This window comes from Anomaloglossus baeobatrachus, chromosome 10, assembly GCF_048569485.1.
Source record: "Anomaloglossus baeobatrachus isolate aAnoBae1 chromosome 10, aAnoBae1.hap1, whole genome shotgun sequence".
Classification (NCBI taxonomy): Eukaryota; Metazoa; Chordata; class Amphibia; order Anura; family Aromobatidae; genus Anomaloglossus; species Anomaloglossus baeobatrachus.
The window spans coordinates 45687978-45707433 of record NC_134362.1 but is presented as its reverse complement, the minus strand read 5'-3'; the positions used below and the strand labels follow the sequence as shown (position 1 = coordinate 45707433).

The 19456-nt window shown below is 53.2% G+C and overlaps 1 protein-coding gene across 1 annotated transcript in view; it reads right to left on the bottom strand.

The window, feature by feature from the left end:
- SART1 (spliceosome associated factor 1, recruiter of U4/U6.U5 tri-snRNP) overlaps positions 1-19456 on the bottom strand; it is a 149307-nt gene that overhangs the window by 11557 nt on the left and 118294 nt on the right. The window contains exon 20 of the mRNA XM_075326488.1: positions 10004-10125. Coding sequence (XP_075182603.1) covers positions 10004-10125 — 122 coding nt within the window. The remainder of the gene's footprint in view (positions 1-10003; positions 10126-19456) is intronic.

Sequence of the window (19456 nt, the reverse complement as noted above, 5' to 3'; positions counted from 1 at the left end):
CTTTGAGCGATGAGCCATCTGCCACTGATACCACGGATCTAGCCGCCAGCCTAGAGACTGGAGGATCCACCTTGGGACACTGAGCCCAACCCTTAACTACGTCAGGTGGGAAGGGGTAACGTGTGTCATTAAGGCGCTTAGTAAAGCGCTTGTCCGGAAATGCTCTGTGCTTCTGGACAGCATCCCTGAAGTTAGAGTGATCGAAAAAAGCACTCCTTGTACGTTTGGGAAACCTAAACTGGTGTTTCTCCTGTTGTGAAGCTGACTCCTCAACAGGTGGAGTTGGAGGAGGAAGTTCTAGCACCTGGTTAATGGACGCTATAAGGTCATTTACAATGGCGTCTCCTTCAGGTGTATCAAGATTGAGAGCACCGTCAGGATCAGAGCCCTGAGCTGCAACCTCCGCCTCATCCTCCAGAGAGTCCTCATGCTGAGACCCTGAGCAGCGTGATGAAGTGGATGAAGGTCCCCAGCGAGCCCGCTTAGACGGTCTGTGACTGCGGTCCGAGTCGGAGTCCTCCCCGTGGGACCTATGTGTCACCTCAGGAGCAGTTTTTTGCTGCTCCAACCGAGGGGGGCCTGGGGTCAATGATTCAACAGTGCCCGGGGCCTGTGTTACCGGTCTGGACTGCAAAGCTTCAAGTATCTTAGCAGACCATTTGTCCATAGACTGAGCCATGGATTGTGAAAGGGACTCAAAGTTTCTCAGCCAACACTGCAAACTCTGTCCCTGCCACCTGACAGTGGCAGCCGGTGGTTCTACCTGGGCCGAGGGTCCCACCAGTGCCCGAGGCTCCGGCTGAGTGAGTGTCACAGGGGCCGAGCATTGCACACAATGAGGGTAGGTGGAACCTGCAGGTAACATAGCCGCACAAGAGGTACAAGTTGCAAAAAAAGCCTGTGCCTTGGCACCCTTGCTTTTTGCAGACGACATGCTGTTATCTCCTCTTAGCAAACAGTGAGGGTATATAGCCAAGCAAATACTGCGGCCGAGCAGAGCAAATGTATACCCAATATGGATATATATATATATATACACTGCGGCACCCAGGGGGGCCAGCACCTGTAACAGGTGCGGCTTACCGACCGCGCTCAGCGGTTGTGTGTCCACCAGATTTCCTGCCTGGGCCTCACAGAGTTGTGGAGCTCTATCTGAAGTTCTCCTCCGGCAGCAGCGATGATAACAATGGCTGCCAGCGTTCTGAGAGGAGGAGGGAGCCGTGGGCGTGCCTCAGAAAGTGCGGGAATCTGGTGCCCCACGGTGCTCAGTGAGGGGGGAGGAGAATACTAAGTATGCTCCAGCCCTCACCGCTGACGTTCAGTCTAGCGTCCAGTCCTTGCCCCTGACTGGCAGGCCCGGGGGCGGGAATATGCGGTACTAGGCCGCAAAAGCCGGGGACTCGATTTATAAGCGCGGCCGGCAAACAGGCACGGTCGGCGCGGTAGTCCCGGCGACCCCAAACACAGAGCAGCTGCTGCAGCGTCCGATCCACAGGCGCTCTATGCGCCGTCCCCAAGGGGACACAGAGTACCTCAGAGAAGCAGGGCCTGTCCCTGATGACATCCAGTCTCCTGTCCGTCAGGTTCCCACAGGGGCTGCGGAGGGAGCCCGGTCCCAGTGCCTGGTGACCGGTTAGGATCCCACTTCTCCCAGAGCCCCTAAGGGATGGGGAAGGATAACGGCATGTGGCTCCAGCCTTTGTACCCGCAATGGGTACCTCAACCTTAACAGCACCGCCGACCAAAGTGGGGTGAGAAGGGAGCATGCCGGGGGCCCTGGGGCCCTCTTGTCTTCCATCCGATAAAGTCAGCAGCTGCTGCTGACTAAAGAAGGGAATTTTGTTACTTACCGTAAATTCCTTTTCTTCTAGCTCCTATTGGGAGACCCAGACGATTGGGTGTATAGTACTGCCTCCGGAGGCCACACAAAGCATTACACTAAAAAGTGTAAGGCCCCTCCCCTTCTGGCTATACACCCCCAGTGGGATCACTGGCTCACCAGTTTTAGTGCAAAAGCAAGAAGGAGGAAAGCCAATAACTGGTTTAAACAAATTCACTCCGAAGTAACCTCGGAGAACTGAAAACCATTCAACATGAACAACATGTGTACCCGAAAAACAACCAAAAATCCCGAAGGACAACAGGGCGGGTGCTGGGTCTCCCAATAGGAGCTAGAAGAAAAGGAATTTACGGTAAGTAACAAAATTCCCTTCTTCTTCGGCGCTCCATTGGGAGACCCAGACGATTGGGACGTCCAAAAGCTGTCCCTGGGTGGGTAAAGAAATACCTCATGTTAGAGCTGCAAAGACAGCCCTCCCCTACGGGGAGGCAACTGCCGCCTGCAGGACTCTTCTACCTAGGCTGGCGTCCGCCGAAGCATAGGTATGCACCTGATAATGTTTGGTGAAAGTGTGCAGACTCGACCAGGTAGCTGCCTGGCACACCTGTTGAGCCGTAGCCTGGTGTCGTAATGCCCAGGACGCACCCACGGCTCTGGTAGAATGGGCCTTCAGCCCTGATGGAACCGGAAGCCCAGCAGAACGGTAGGCTTCAAGAATTGGTTCTTTGATCCATCGAGCCAGGGTGGCTTTGGAAGCCTGCGACCCTTTGCGCTTACCAGCGACAAGGACAAAGAGTGCATCCGAGCGGCGCAGGGGCGCCGTGCGGGAAATGTAGGTTCTGAGTGCTCTCACCAGATCCAACAAATGTAAATCCTTTTCATACCGATGAACTGCATGCGGATAAAAGGAAGGCAAGGAGATATCCTGATTAAGATGAAAAGAGGATACCACCTTAGGGAGAAACTCCTGAATGGGGCGCAGCACTACCTTGTCCTGGTGGAACACCAGGAAAGGAGCTTTGGATGACAGCGCTGCTAGTTCAGACACTCTCCGAAGAGACGTGACCGCTACCAGAAAGGCCACTTTCTGTGAGAGTCGAGAAAGTGACACATCCCTCAGAGGCTCGAAGGGCGGCTTCTGGAGAGCAACAAGGACCTTGTTTAGATCCCACGGATCTAACGGCCGCCTGTACGGAGGTACGATATGACAAACCCCCTGCAGGAACGTGCGCACCTGAGAAAGTCGTGCTAGACGCTTCTGAAAAAACACGGATAGTGCCGAGACTTGCCCTTTAAGGGAGCCGAGCGACAAGCCCTTTTCCAACCCAGATTGCAGGAAGGAAAGAACGACAGGTAACGCGAATGGCCAGGGGGATACTCCTTGTGCAGAGCACCAGGATAAGAAAATCTTCCACGTTCTGTGGTAGATCTTAGCAGAAGTGGACTTCCTAGCCTGTCTCATGGTGGCCACGACCCCTTGGGGTAATCCTGAAGACGCTAGGATCCAGGACTCAATGGCCACACAGTCAGGTTCAGGGCCGCAGAATTCCGATGGAAAAACGGCCCTTGGGACAGTAAGTCTGGACGGTCTGGTAGTGCCCACGGTTGGCCGACCGTGAGATGCCACAGATCCGGGTACCACGACCTCCTCGGCCAGTCTGGGGCGACGAGTATGACGCGGCCGCAATCGGATCTGATCTTGCGTAACACTCTGGGCAAGAGTGCCAGAGGTGGAAACACATAAGGGAGCCGGAACTGCGACCAATCTTGCACTAAGGCGTCTGCCGCCAGAGCTCTTTGATCGCGAGACCGCGCTATGAAGGTCGGGACCTTGTTGTTGTGCCGAGACGCCATTAGGTCGACGTCCGGCACCCCCCAGCGGCGGCAGATTTCCTGAAACACGTCCGGGTGAAGGGACCATTCCCCTGCGTCCATGCCCTGGCGACTGAGGAAGTCTGCTTCCCAGTTTTCTACGCCCGGGATGTGAACTGCTGATATGGTGGATGCTCTTTCCTCCACCCACATCAGAATCCGCCTGACTTCCTGGAAGGCTTGCCGACTGCGTGTCCCTCCTTGGTGGTTGATGTATGCCACCGCTGTGGAGTTGTCCGACTGAATTCGGATCTGCTTTCCTTCCAGCCACTGCTGGAAGGCTTGTAGGGCAAGATACACTGCCCTGATTTCCAGAACATTGATCTGAAGGGTGGACTCCTGCTGAGTCCACGTCCCTTGAGCCCTGTGGTGGAGAAAAACTGCTCCCCACCCTGACAGACTCGCGTCTGTCGTGACCACTGCCCAGGATGGGGGCAGGAATGATCTTCCCTGTGATAATGAGGTGGGAAGAAGCCACCATTGCAGAGAGTCCTTGGCCGTCTGAGAAAGGGAGACTTTCCTGTCTAGGGAAGTTGTCTTCCCGTCCCATTGGCGGAGAATGTCCCATTGAAGTGGGCGCAGATGAAACTGCGCGAACGGGACTGCCTCCATTGCTGCCACCATCTTCCCTAGGAAGTGCATGAGGCGCCTTAAGGGGTGCGACTGACCCTGAAGGAGAGACTGCACCCCTGTCTGTAGTGACCGCTGCTTGTCCAGCGGAAGCTTCACTATCGCTGAGAGAGTATGAAACTCCATGCCAAGATACGTTAGTGATTGAGTCGGTGCCAGGTTTGACTTTGAAAAGTTGATGATCCACCCGAAAGTCTGGAGAGTCTCCAGCGCAACATTCAGGCTGTGTTGGCATGCCTCTTGAGAGGGTGCTTTGACAAGTAGATCGTCTAAGTAAGGGATCACCGAATGTCCCTGAGAATGCAAGACTGCTACCACTGCCGCCATGACCTTGGTGAAAACCCGTGGGGCTGTCGCCAGACCAAATGGCAGAGCTACGAACTGGAGATGGTCGTCTCCTATGACGAAACGTAGAAAACGTTGGTGCTCTGTAGCAATCGGCACGTGGAGATAAGCATCTTTGATGTCTATTGATGCAAGGAAATCTCCTTGAGACATTGAGGCAATGACGGAGCGGAGGGATTCCATCCGGAACCGCCTGGCGTTCACATGCTTGTTGAGCAGCTTTAGGTCCAGAACAGGACGAAACGAGCCGTCCTTTTTTGGAACCACAAAGAGATTGGAGTAAAAACCTTGCCCTTGTTCCTGCAGAGGAACAGGGATCACCACTCCTTCTGCTTTTAGTGAGCACACCGCCTGCAGAAGGGCATCTGCTCGGTCGGGATGTGGGGAGGTTCTGAAGAACCGAGGCGGAGGACGAGAACTGAACTCTATCCTGTACCCGTGAGACAAAATGTCTGTTACCCACCGGTCTTTGACCTGTGGCAGCCAAATGTCGCAAAAGCGGGAGAGCCTGCCACCGACCGAGGATGCGGAGGGATGAGGCCGAAAGTCATGAGGCAGCCGCCTTGGAAGCGGTTCCTCCGGTTGCTTTCTTGGGGCGTGAGTGAGCCCGCCAGGAATCTGAGCTCCTTTGCTCCTTCTGAGTCCCTTTGGACGAGGAGAATTGGGTCTTGCCGGAGCCTCGAAAGGACCGAAACCTCGACTGCCACTTCCTCTGTTGAGGTTTGCTTGATCTGGGCTGGGGTAAGGAGGAGTCTTTACCCTTGGATTGTTTAATGATTTCAGCCAATTGTTCACCAAACAGTCTATCTACAGATAGTGGCAAGCTGGTTAAACATTTTTTGGAAGCAGAATCCGCTTTCCATTCCTTTAACCACAAGGCTCTGCGCAAAACCACAGAGTTGGCAGACGCCATTGAGGTACGGCTTGTAGAGTCCAGGACAGCGTTGATAGCGTAAGTCGCAAACGCAGACATTTGCGAGGTTAGGGACGCTACTCGCGGCACTGCTGGACGTATGATAGAGTCCACCTGTGCCAGACCAGCTGAAATAGCTTGGAGTGCCCACACGGCCGCGAATGCTGGAGCAAACGACGCGCCGATAGCTTCATAGACAGACTTTAACCAAAGGTCCATCTGTCTGTCATTGGCATCTTTAAGTGAAGCCCCATCCTCCACTGCAACTATGGATCTAGCCGCAAGCCTGGAGATTGGGGGGTCCACCTTTGGACACTGGGTCCAGCGTTTGACCACGTCAGGGGGAAAGGGATAAAGTGTATCCTTAAGACGTTTGGAGAAACGCTTGTCTGGGTAAGCATGGTGTTTCTGGACTGATTCTCTGAAGTCAGCGTGGTCCAGAAAAGTACTCAGTTTACGCTTGGGATACCTGAAATGGAACTTCTCCTGCTGTGCAGCTGCCTCCTCTGCAGAAGGGGCAGGGGGAGAAATTTCCAATAGACTATTGATGGCCGCTATAAGGTCATTTACCATGGCGTCACCATCAGGAGTATCCAGATTGAGAGCGGTTTCAGGATTAGACTCCTGATCACCCTCCTCTGTCTCATCATGTAGAGACTCTTCTCGCTGAGACCCTGATCCGCGTGATGACGTGGAGGGTCTCTCCCAGCGAGCACGCTTAGGCTGCCTGGGACTGTCATCTGAATCAGAGCCGTCAGGCTGAGATGCCTGGGACCCCCTTGAAGCACGGATTAACTCCAACTGAGGGGGACCGGGGAACGTTGCCGCAGCAGTGTCCATGGTCTGAGTAACTGGCCTGGCCTGCAAGGTCTCTAGGATCTTTGTCATAGTGACAGACATCTTGTCAGCAAAAACTGCAAACTCTGTCCCCGTCACCGGGACAGGGTTCACCGGCGACTCTGCCTGGGCCACTACCACCATAGACTCCGGCTGACGAAGTGGCACAGGGACCGAACATTGCACACAATGGGGGTCATTGTAACCTGCCGGTAGATCAGCCCCACAAGCGGCACAAGCAGCGCTTACAGCCTGTGTCTTGGCACCCTTGCGTTTTGCGGATGACATGTTGTCGTCTCCTCAAAGCAAGATAGGGTATACAGCCAAGAAGCGACCTTACAGTGCAATATATATATACATATATATATGGTATAGAGAAAAAAGGGTACACCAAAATAACACTGTGGCACTAGTGGGGCCAGCACTAAAGTGCTGCTTACCGCCCGCTTAACGCGGGTGTGTGGTCGCCAGAAATCCCTTGTCTGGGTCTCCCAGAGCCTGTGTCCGTTCTCCAGCCAGACTGCATGTAGGAATGGCTGCCGGCGTCCTATGGAGAGGGGCGGGCCCTGGGCGTGTGCAGACAAAGAGCGGGAAACCTGCGTCCCACTGTGCCCAGTGAGAGGGCTGGAGTATGTAAATAAGACTCCAGCCCTCGGCGCTGATTAATCGTACAGCGTCTCTCCCTTGCCCTGATTGACAGGGTGGGGGCGGGAACGAAGCGGAGCTAGGCCGCAGAAGCCGGGGACTAAATTTATAAGCGACGCCGTCGTAAAAGCACGGTCGGCGCTAAGTCCCCGGCGCACTACAAGTCGCAGCCGCGCCGCCGCTCCAGGGGCGGCCGGCGCGGCAGTCCCCAACACATAAAGTCACTCAGAAAAACTGTAGTGACTGTAACCCCAGCGCGCAGCGCTACTGTCCCCGGCGCACTAGCACACCCAGCAAGTCTGGAATGTGCGCGGCCTGTTTGGGACACAGAGTACCTGAATGTCGCAGGGCCTTGTCCCTGAACGGTACCCAGCTCCGTATCCAGCAGGTTCCATGGGTCTGTGGATGGAGCCCGGCCTCAGGGCTTGGGGGCCGGTAAGATCCCACTTCCTCAGAGCCCCTCAGGGGGATGGGGAAGGAAAACAGCATGTGGGCTCCAGCCTCCGTACTCACAATGGGTACCTCAACCTTAACAAACACCGCCGACATAAAGTGGGGTGAGAAGGGAGCATGCTGGGGGCCCTAGTATGGGCCCTCTTTTCTTCCATCCGACATAGTCAGCAGCTGCTGCTGACTAAACAGTGGAGCTATGCGTGGATGTCTGACCTCCTTCGCACAAAGCAGAAAACTGGTGAGCCAGTGATCCCACTGGGGGTGTATAGCCAGAAGGGGAGGGGCCTTACACTTTTTAGTGTAATGCTTTGTGTGGCCTCCGGAGGCAGTACTATACACCCAATCGTCTGGGTCTCCCAATGGAGCGCCGAAGAAATGTGGAGCTTGCGTGAATGTGTGCCTCCTTCAACACAAAGCATAAAACTGATGGGCCCGTGATGCACGGGAGGGTGTATAGCAGAGGGGAGGGGTTACACTTTTTAAAGTGTAATAACTTTGTGTGGCCTCCGGAGGCAGAAGCTATACACCCAATTGTCTGGGTCTCCCAATGGAGCGACAAAGAAATAAATTTTTATTTGATAATAAATGCACTTTATTGCACTTTGCACAGTTTGATTTTTTGTGAGCAATTTATTATTTTTCAGACGGATGCCTTTTACTAGATTATTTTTGTTGGTGCCATTTTTTACCAAAATTTGTGCCTTTATTATCAAATAAAAATGATATTTGAACCGTATCTCGGTTTTGGTTTGTTGATTTGTGTTTGACCAGTAGAGGGGGCATAATGGGGTTGTCCGTAGTACAGGTCATCAATATCAGATCGCTGGGGGTCTCCAGTCATCAGCGGTTATCAAAAACTAGTGGACGGCCTATTTAATGCATGCACTATTTACATTGTCAAGGGAGGAATTTAGGTAAAGACTGCTAATGGAGTCTTCGTTCGGGATATCCAGAGACGGTGCCGTATATCAATGTATAAGACAATGGACACAGACATGTTCTCCTTGAGCCAGCGTCATCAAGTGAACTATGTTCAGTGTATTGGAAGACACAGAATTATACAGTTTGCATCTCTAGCCTTGAAGCTAGAACAAGGGAGTAAAGGCCCCGTCACACTAAGCAACATCGCTAGCAACATCGCTGCTAACGAACAACTTTTGTGACGTTGCTAGCGATGTCGCTGTGTGTGACATCCAGCAACAACCTGGCCCCTGCTGTGAGGTCGTTGGTTGTTGCTGAATGTCCTGGGCCATTTTTTAGTTGTTGCTGTCCTGTTGTGAAGCACACATCGCTGTGTGTGACAGCGAGACAGCAACAACTAAATGTGCAGGCAGCAGGAGCCGGCTTCTGCGGAGGCTGGTAACCACAGTAAACATCGGGTAACCAAGAAGCCCTGTCCTTGGTTACCCGATATCAGCCTCCGCCGCTCTCACTGTCAGTGCCGGCTCCTGCTCTGTGTACATGTAGCTGCAGGACACATCGGGTTAATTAACCCTATGTGTGCTGTAGCTAGGAGAGCAGGGAGCCAGCGCTAAGCATTGTGCGCTGCTCCCTGCTCTGTGCACATGTAGCTGCAGCACACATTGGGTAATTAACCCCATGTGTGCTGCAACTAGGAGAGCAAGGAGCCAGCGCTAAGCATTGTGCGCTGCTCCCTGCTCTGTGCACATTTAGCTGCAGCACACATCGGGTAATTAACCCGATGTGTGCTGTAACTAGGAGAGCAGAGAGCCAGCGCTCAGTGTGCGCTGCTCCCTGCTCTCTGCACGTGTAGCTCCGTGCGGTGGTAACCAAGGTAAATATCGGGTTGGTTACCGATATTTACCTTAGTTACCAAGCGCAGCATCTTCCACACGTTGCTGGGGGCTGGTCACTGGTTGCTGGTGAGCTCATCAGCAACTCGTGTAGCCACGCTCCAGCGATCCCTGCCAGGTCAGGTTGCTGGTGGGATCGCTGGAGCGTCGCAGTGTGACATCTCACCAGCAACCTCCTAGCAACTTACCAGCGATCCCTATCGTTGTTGGGATCGCTGGTAAGTTGCTTAGTGTGACGGTACCTTAAGGAGTATTTCACTCCCTATTTTCTCGCAGCACATTGTTTGTTTCTTGTACATTCTGTGTGAAAGCTACTGATAAGACTTTGCAGCTTCACATTCTGGCTTCATTATCTTTGGTTAACTCCTTCATGACTATACAGCTTAGAATTATATTATGGGTCTATGCGATGGCTACATAGACAGAAAATTATGCAACTACATCTACATTTTGATTATTTCTATACACAGATATTCTTATTACGTTTGAACAAACAAGCTATAGCTCAGGCAACCTCCACAACATATCACTCAATATCTGTATGCAGTTGGCGTTCGTTCCCTTGTAGGGGTACAAACAATCTGTTCTAAAACGGTGACATGAAGCTCAGTTTTAGAAATCAGCACTGCATTAGGATTATTTTGTGTTACTCACGCTGTCATGCTCTTCCCGCTTCCGCTGAGCACAATGTATGGCGTCTTTTGGGCTTTCTGCTTTTCCTGAAGAAGGGCTACTGTACCAAGAGGAGTGTCGCTAGAACTCATTTTTTTCAAGAGCTGATGGAAGAAAAAACATTTATTAAAATTTTTATAAAAAATGCTAACATTATAGCGGTAACCATTTAGCAACACCATAGAAATAATTGCATAATGTGATGGTTGGCGGGAGCAGCATTGGTTATCCTGCCTATCAGGAATCTAATGCCAGAGTTGTGCCACTGTCATGGCCACAACAGGCTTCAGTGCCACCTAAAAGAAAAGGAGTTAGAGAGCGGCTCTGATGCTGCCTTATTTCCACTGGTGATCAGGAAAAACACATACATTAACACCCGCCAAGATTTAGTCCATGTTCACATGCTCAGTATTTTACATCAGTATTTGTAGCCAAAACCAGGAGTGAGTGATAAATACAGACGTGGTGTCCGTGTTTCCATTATACTTTTCCTCTGATTATTGCACTCCTGGTTTTGGCTACAAACACTGATGTAAAATACTGACCAAATACTCAACGTGTGAATATGGACTAAATCTGTGAAATCTTCATATTCACCTAAATTAAAAGTGTAAGTTATATATATATAATAAAAAGAGAATTTTGTTTACTTACCGTAAATTCTTTTTCTTATAGTTCCGTAATGGGAGACCCAGACCATGGGTGTATAGCTTCTGCCTCCGGAGGACACACAAAAGTACTACACTAAAAAGTGTAGCTCCTCCCTCTGAGCATATACACCCCCTGGATAACGAAATCTAGCCAGTTTAGTGCAAAAGCTGAAGGAGAATAGCCACCCACAAGTAGATATAGAGCAAAACAACCGGAACAACCGGAGCCTCTGTCTACAACAACAGCCGGTGATAACACGCGGAACAAGAAACTGCCAACAGGCAACAGGGAGGGTGCTGGGTCTCCCATTACGGAACTATAAGAAAAAGAATTTACGGTAAGTAAACAAAGAAGGGAATTTTGTTACTTACCGTAAATTCCTTTTCTTCTAGCTCTTATTGGGAGACCCAGACGATTGGGTGTATAGCACTGCCTCCGGAGGCCACACAAAGCAATTACACTAAAAAGTGTAAGGCCCCTCCCCTTCTGGCTATACACCCCCAGTGGGATCACTGGCTCACCAGTTTTAGTGCAAAAGCAAGAAGGAGGAAAGCCAATAACTGGTTTAAACAAATTCTCTCCGAGTAACATCGGAGAACTGAAAACCGTTCAACATGAACAACATGTGTACCCGCAAACAAACCAACAATCCCGAAGGACAACAGGGCGGGTGCTGGGTCTCCCAATAAGAGCTAGAAGAAAAGGAATTTACGGTAAGTAACAAAATTCCCTTCTTCTTCGGCGCTCTATTGGGAGACCCAGACGATTGGGACGTCCAAAAGCTGTCCCTGGGTGGGTAAAGAAATACCTCATGTTAGAGCTGCAAGACAGCCCTCCCCTACGGGGAGGCAACTGCCGCCTGCAGGACTCTTCTACCTAGGCTGGCGTCCGCCGAAGCATAGGTATGCACCTGATAATGTTTGGTGAAAGTGTGCAGACTCGACCAGGTAGCTGCCTGGCACACCTGTTGAGCCGTAGCCTGGTGTCGTAATGCCCAGGATGCACCCACGGCTCTGGTAGAATGGGCCTTCAGCCCTGATGGAACCGGAAGCCCAGCAGAACGGTAGGCTTCAAGAATTGGTTCTTTGATCCATCGAGCCAGGGTGGCTTTAGAAGCCTGCGACCCTTTGCGCTTACCAGCGACAAGGACAAAGAGTGCATCCGAACGGCGCAAGGGCGCCGTGCGGGAAATGTAGATTCTGAGTGCTCTCACCAGATCTAACAAATGTAAATCCTTCTCATACCGATGAACTGCATGAGGACAAAACGAAGGCAAAGAGATATCCTGATTAAGATGAAAAGAGGATACCACCTTCGGGAGAAACTCCTGAATAGGACGCAGCACAACCTTGTCCTGGTGGAAGACCAGGAAGGGAGCCTTGGATGATAGTGCTGCCAGCTCAGACACTCTCCGAAGAGATGTGATCGCTACCAGAAAAGCCACTTTCTGTGATAGTCTAGAAAGTGAAACCTCCTTCAGAGGCTCGAAGGGCGGCTTCTGGAGGGCAACTAGTACCCTGTTCAGATCCCATGGATCCAACGGCCGCTTGTACGGGGGTACGATGTGGCAAACCCCCTGTAGGAACGTGCGCACCTTAGGAAGGCGTGCCAAACGCCTCTGAAAAAATACGGATAGCGCCGAGACCTGACCTTTAAGGGAGCCGAGCGACAAACCTTTTTCTAACCCAGATTGCAGGAAAGAAAGAAAGGTAGGCAATGCAAATGGCCAGGGAGACACTCCCTGAGCAGAGCACCAGGATAAAAATATCCTCCACGTTCTGTGGTAGATCTTAGCGGACGTGGGCTTCCTAGCCTGTCTCATGGTGGCAACGACACCTTGGGACAATCCTGAAGACGTTAGGATCCAGGACTCAATGGCCACACAGTCAGGTTCAGGGCCGCAGAATTCCGATGGAAAAACGGCCCTTGGGACAGTAAGTCTGGTCGGTGTGGGAGTGCCCACGGTTGGCCGACCGTGAGCTGCCACAGATCCGGATACCACGCCCTCCTCGGCCAGTCTGGGGCGACAAGTATGACGCGGCTGCAATCGGATCTGATCTTGCGTAACACTCTGGGCAAGAGTGCCAGAGGTGGAAACACATAAGGGAGCCGGAACTGCGACCAATCTTGCACTAGGGCGTCTGCCGCCAGCGCTCTTTGATCGCGAGACCGTGCCATGAAGGTTGGGACCTTGTTGTTGTGCCGTGACGCCATTAGGTCGACGTCCGGCACCCCCCAGCGGCGACAGATTTCCTGAAACACGTCTGGGTGAAGGGACCATTCCCCTGCGTCCATGCCCTGGCGACTGAGGAAGTCTGCTTCCCAGTTTTCTACGCCGGGGATGTGAACCGCGGATATGGTGGAGACTGTGGCTTCCACCCACATCAGAATCCGCCGGACTTCCTGGAAGGCTTGCCGACTGCGTGTCCCCCCTTGGTGGTTGATGTATGCCACCGCTGTGGAGTTGTCCGACTGAATTCGGATCTGCCTTCCTTCCAGCCACTGCTGGAAGGCTAGTAGGGCAAGATACACTGCTCTGATTTCCAGAACATTGATCTGAAGGGTGGACTCCTGCTGAGACCACGTACCCTGAGCCCTGTGGTGGAGAAAGACTGCTCCCCACCCTGACAGACTCGCATCTGTCGTGACCACCGCCCAAGACGGTGGTAGGAAGGATCTTCCCTGTGATAATGAGGTGGGAAGAAGCCACCACTGCAGAGAGTCTTTGGCCGTCTGGGAAAGGGAGACTTTCCTGTCCAGGGATGTTGACTTCCCGTCCCATTGGCGGAGAATGTCCCATTGAAGTGGACGCAGATGAAACTGCGCAAACGGGACCGCCTCTATTGCCGCCACCATCTTCCCGAGGAAGTGCATGAGGCGTCTTAAGGAGTGCGGCTGACTTTGAAGGAGAGCCTGCACCCCAGTCTGTAGAGACCGCTGCTTGTCCAGCGGAAGCTTCACTATCGCTGATAGAGTATGAAACTCCATGCCAAGATACGTTAGTGATTGGGTCGGTGACAGATTTGACTTTGGGAAGTTGATGATCCACCCGAACGCCTGGAGAGTCTCCAGTGCAACATTCAGGCTGAGTTGGCATGCCTCTTGAGAGGGTGCCTTGACCAGTAGATCGTCCAAGTAAGGGATCACAGAGTGTCCGTGAGAGTGCAAGACTGCTACCACTGCCGCCATGATCTTGGTGAACACCCGAGGGGCTGTCGCCAGACCAAATGGCAGAGCTACGAACTGAAGATGGTCGTCTCCTATCACGAAGCGTAGAAAGCATTGGTGCTCTGTAGCAATCGGCACGTGGAGATAAGCATCTTTGATGTCTATTGATGCTAGGAAATCTCCTTGAGACATTGAGGCAATGACTGAGCGGAGGGATTCCATCCGGAACCGCCTGGCGTTCACATGCTTGTTGAGCAGTTTTAGGTCCAGAACGGGACGGAAGGAGCCATCCTTTTTTGGAACCACAAAGAGATTGGAGTAAAATCCTCGCCCCCGTTCGTGAGGGGGGACAGGGATCACGACTCCTTCTGCTCTTAGAGAGTCCACCGCCTGCAGCAGGGCATCTGCTCGGTTGGGGTGTGGGGAGGTTCTGAAGAACCGAAGTGGAGGCCGAGAACTGAACTCGATTCTGTACCCGCGAGACAGAATGTCTGTTACCCACCGGTCTTTGACCTGTGACAGCCAAATGTCGCAAAAGCGGGAGAGCCTGCCACCGACTGAGGATGCGGAGGGAGGAGGCCGAAAGTCATGAGGTAGCCGCTTTGGAAGCGGTTCCTCCATTTGTTTTCCTGGGGCGTGAGTGAGCCCGCCAGGAATCTGAGCTCCCTTGTTCTTTCTGAGTCCTTTTGGACGAGGAGAATTGGGCCTTGCCCGAGCCTCGAAAGGACCGAAACCTCGACTGCCACTTTTTCTGTTGAGGTTTACTTGCTCTGGGCTGTGGTAAGGAAGAGTCCTTACCCTTGGACTGTTTTATGATTTCAGCCAATGGCTCACCAAACAGTCTGTCTCTAGATAATGGCAAGCTGGTTAAGCATTTTTTGGAACCAGCATCTGCTTTCCAGTCCTTTAACCACAAGGCTCTGCGCAAAACCACAGAATTGGCGGACGCCATAGCGGTACGGCTCGTAGATTCTAGGACAGCATTGATAGCATAGGTCGCAAACGCAGACATTTGCGAAGTTAGGGACGCCACTTGCGGCACTGCTGGATGTATGAAAGCATCCACCTGTGCTAAACCAGCTGAAATAGCTTGGAGTGCCCACACGGCCGCGAATGCTGGAGCAAACGACGCGCCGATAGATTCATAGACAGATTTCAACCAAAGGTCCATCTGTCTGTCGTTGGCATCTTTAAGTGAAGCGCCATCCTCTACTGCGACTATGGATCTAGCCGCAAGCTTGGAAATTGGGGGATCCACCTTTGGACACTGGGTCCAGCGTTTGGCCACCTCAGAGGGAAAAGGATAACGGGTATCCTTAGAACGTTTAGAGAAACGCTTGTCTGGATGAGCGTCGTGTTTCTGGATCGATTCTCTGAAGTCAGAGTGGTCCAAAAAAGCACTTAATTTACGCTTGGGATATAGGAAATGGAACTTCTCCTGCTGTGCAGCTGCCTCCTCTGCAGAAGGGGCTGGGGGAGAAATATCCAACAGCCTATTAATTCCCGATATAAGGTCATTAACCATGGCGTCACCATCAGGGGCATCCAGATTGAGAGGGGCCTCAGGATTAGAATCCTGGTCACCGTCCTCAGTCTCATCACAGAGAGACTCTTGTCGCTGAGGCCCTGAACAGTGTGAAGACGTGGAGGGTCTTTCCCAGCGAGCTCGCTTAGGCTGCCTGGGACTGTCATCTGAGTCAGAGACTTCAGCCTGTGATGCTTGAGACCCCCCTGAAGTACGGATTAGTTCCAACTGAGGGGGACCGGAGAGCATAGACACAGCAGTGTCCATGGTCTGAGCAACTGGCCTGGACTGCAAGGTCTCCAGGATTTTTGCCATAGTCACAGACATTTTATCAGCAAAAACTGCAAAGTCTGTCCCCGTCACCGGGGCAGGGTTCACAGGCGCCTCTGCCTGGGCTACCACCACAATAGGCTCTGGCTGACGAAGTGCCACTGGGACTGAACATTGCACACAATGAGAGTCGTTGGAGCCTGCTGGTAGATTAGCCCCACATGCAGTACAAACAGTGTACACAGCCTGTGCCTTGGCACCCTTGCGTTTTGCGGATGACATGTTGCTGCCTCCTCAGAGCAGTACAGGGTGTCCAGCCAAGAAGCGACCTTACAGTGCACTATATAAATATATATATATATATATATGGTACCAAGAAAAAAGTACACTAATATAACACTGAGGCACTAGAGGGGCCAGCACTACTGTGCTGCTTACCGCCCGCTTAGGAGCGGTGTGTGGACGCCAGAAATCCCTCTAGTCTGGGTCTCCCAGAGCCTGCTGCCTTTCCCCAGCCAGACCGCATGTGTAATGGCTGCCGGCGTCCTTGTGGAGAGGGGGGGCGGGCCCTGGGCGTACACCGACGAAGAGCGGGAAGTCTGCTTCCCCCTGTGCCTAGTGAGAGGGCTGGAGCATGTAAATAAAGCTCCAGCCCTCGGCGCTGTTAATTGAGCAGCGTCTCTCCCTTACCCTGATTGACAGGGTGGGGGCGGGAACGAAGCGGCACTAGGCCGCAGAAGCCGGGGGCTAAAGTTAGAAGCGCCGCCGCCGTAAAAGCGCGGTCGGCGCAAAGTCCCCGGCGCACTACAAGTCGCAGCTGCGCCGCCGCTCCAGGAGCGGTCGGCACAGTAGTTCCCAACATGAAACGTCACTCAGCAAAGCTGCAGTGACCTAACCCCGGCGCACAGCGCTACTGTCCCCGGCGCACTATAACGCTCAGCAAGCCTGAGAGTGTCCGTGCCTGCCGGGGACACAGAGTACCTGAAAGTTGCAGGGCCTTGTCCCTGAACGGCACTCCCGCTCCAAATCCAGCAGGTTCTATGGGTCTGTGGATGGAGCCCGGCCCCAGGGCTTGGGGGCCGGCAAGATCCCACTTCCACAGAGCCCTCCAGGGGATGTGGAAGGAAAACAGCATGTGGGCTCCAGCCTCTGTACCAGCAATAGGTACCTCAACCTTACAAGCACCACCGCGGGTGAGAAGGGAGCATGCTGGGGGCCCCATATGGGCCCTCTTTTCTTCCATCCGATATAGCCAGCAGCTACTGCTGACTACAAACAGTGGAGCTATGCGTGGATGTCTGACCTCCTTCGCACAAAGCAGAAAAACTGGTGAGCCAGTGATCCCACTGGGGGTGTATAGCCAGAAGGGGAGGGGCCTTACACTTTTTAGTGTAATTGCTTTGTGTGGCCTCCGGAGGCAGTGCTATACACCCAATCGTCTGGGTCTCCCAATAGAGCGACGAAGAAATTCTCTTTTTCTTCATCGTTCCTATGGGAGACCCAGACCATGGGACGTCTCAAAGCAGTCCATGGGTGGGAAATAAACAGAAACTGAGAAGTAGGCGAAACCTAACTTCACAAATGGGCGACAGCCGCCTGAAGGATGCGTCTGCCCAAGCTCGCATCTGCCGAAGCATGAGCATGCACTTGGTAGTGCTTCGAAAAGGTGTGCAGGCTGGCCCAAGTGGCAGCCTGACAGACCTGCTGAGCCGTAGCCTGGTGCCTGAAAGCCCAAGAGGCACCGACAGCTCTGGTCGAGTGTGCCTTGATCCCCGGCGGGGGAGGCACCTGAGTAGTCTGGTAGGTATCGGAAATGGCCGACCTAATCCAACGAGCTAGGGTCGGCTTAGAAGCTGAGAGGCCCTTACGCCGACCTGTGGTCAGCACAAAAAGAGAGGTGCACCGCCTAAGAACAGCGGTGCGTGACACATAGATCCGGAGCGCCCGCACCAGATCTAAAGTATGCAACGCTTTTTCAAAGCGATGAACAGGAGCCGGACAAAAGGAAGGCAATGAAATGTCCTGGTTAAGGTGGAAAGGAGATACCACCTTAGGGAGAAAGTCCGGAGTCGGACGGAGAACCACCTTGTCTTGATGAAAAACCAAAAAAGGTGACTCCGAAGAGAGCGCAGCCAAATCAGAGACTCTCCTGAGGGAAGTTATGGCCACTAGAAAGACCACTTTCTGTGAAAGACGAGACAAAGAGACCTCCCTAAGAGGCTCAAAGGGGGGTTTCTGCAAGGCCGTGAGGACCAGATTGAGGTCCCAGGGATCCAAGGGCCGCCGGTAAGGCGGACTGATGTGAGACGCGCCCTGCATGGAGGTGCGCACCTGAGCCAGCCGGGCGATACGCCGCTGGAACAACACTGACAGAGCCGAGACCTGTCCCTTGAGAGAATTGAGGGATAGCCCTAGCTGCAGACCGGACTGTAGAAAGGACAGGAGGGTCGGCAAGGAAAAAGGCCAAGGAGCATGGCCGGAAGAGCGACACCAGGACAGGAAAATTCTCCAGGTCCTGTGATAGATTTTGGCCGAGGAAGACTTCCGAGCCCGAGTCATAGTGGAGATGACTTCAGGAGGAATACCAGAAGTCGTTAAGATCCAGGACTCAAGAGCCACGCCGTCAATCTGAGAGCCGCAGAATTCTGGCGGAAAAACGGACCTTGTGAGAGAAGGTGTGGACGGTCCGGGAGATGCCACGGCACCTCTACGGACAGATGGAGCAGGTCTGGGTACCAATTTCGCCTGGGCCAGTCTGGAGCAATGAGGATGACCCGACGGCCCTCCATTCTGATCTTGCGCAGGACTCTGGGCAAGAGAGCTAGAGGGGGAAACACGTAGGACAGACGAAACTGGGACCAGTCTTGAACCAGAGCGTCCGCTGCAAAGGCCTGAGGATCGTGGGAGCGAGCCACGTAAACCGGGACCTTGTTGTTGTGCCGGGATGCCATTAGATCTACTTCCGGAGTGCCCCACTTGCGGCAGATTGACCGAAACACTGCCGGATGCAGAGCCCACTCGCCGCTGTCCACGGTTTGACGGCTGAGATAATCTGCCTCCCAGTTTTCTACGCCTGGGATGTGGACTGCGGATATGGTGGACTTGGAGTCCTCCGTCCACTGAAGGATGCGTTGAACCTCCAACATTGCCAGGCGGCTGAGAGTCCCGCCCTGGTGATTGATGTAGGCAACCGCTGTCGCGTTGTCTGACTGGACTCGAATGTGCTTGCCCGCCAACAGGTGGTGAAAGGCTACGAGAGCTAGGAGCACAGCTCTGATTTCCAGCACATTGATCGAGAGAGCTCATTCGGACGGAGTCCAAGTGCCCTGTGCTCGGTGGTGGAGATATACTGCTCCCCAGCCGGATAGACTGGTATCCGTGGTGAGGATCACCCAGGACGGGGCCAGGAAGGAGTGTCCCTGAGACAGAGAGAGGGGCCGAAGCCACCACTGAAGAGAGCCCCTGGTCTGTGGCGACAGAGCCACCAACCTGTGCAAGGAAGAAGTCCGCTTGTCCCAACAGCGGAGAATGTCCAGCTGCAGAGGACGCAGATGGAACTGGGCAAAGGGAACAGCCTCCATTGACGCCACCATCTGACCCAGCACCTGCATTAGGTGCCTGATGGAATGACGGCGGGGCCTCAGCAGAGAGCGCACCGCTAGATGGAGGGACTGCTGTTTGACTAAGGGAAGCTTGACAAGTGCCGGCAGAGTTTCGAATTTCATCCCTAGGTACGTGAGTTTCTGGGTCGGAGTCAGAGTGGACTTGGGCAGATTGACAAGCCACCCGAATTGAACAAGAGTGGTGAGAGTGAGCGAGAC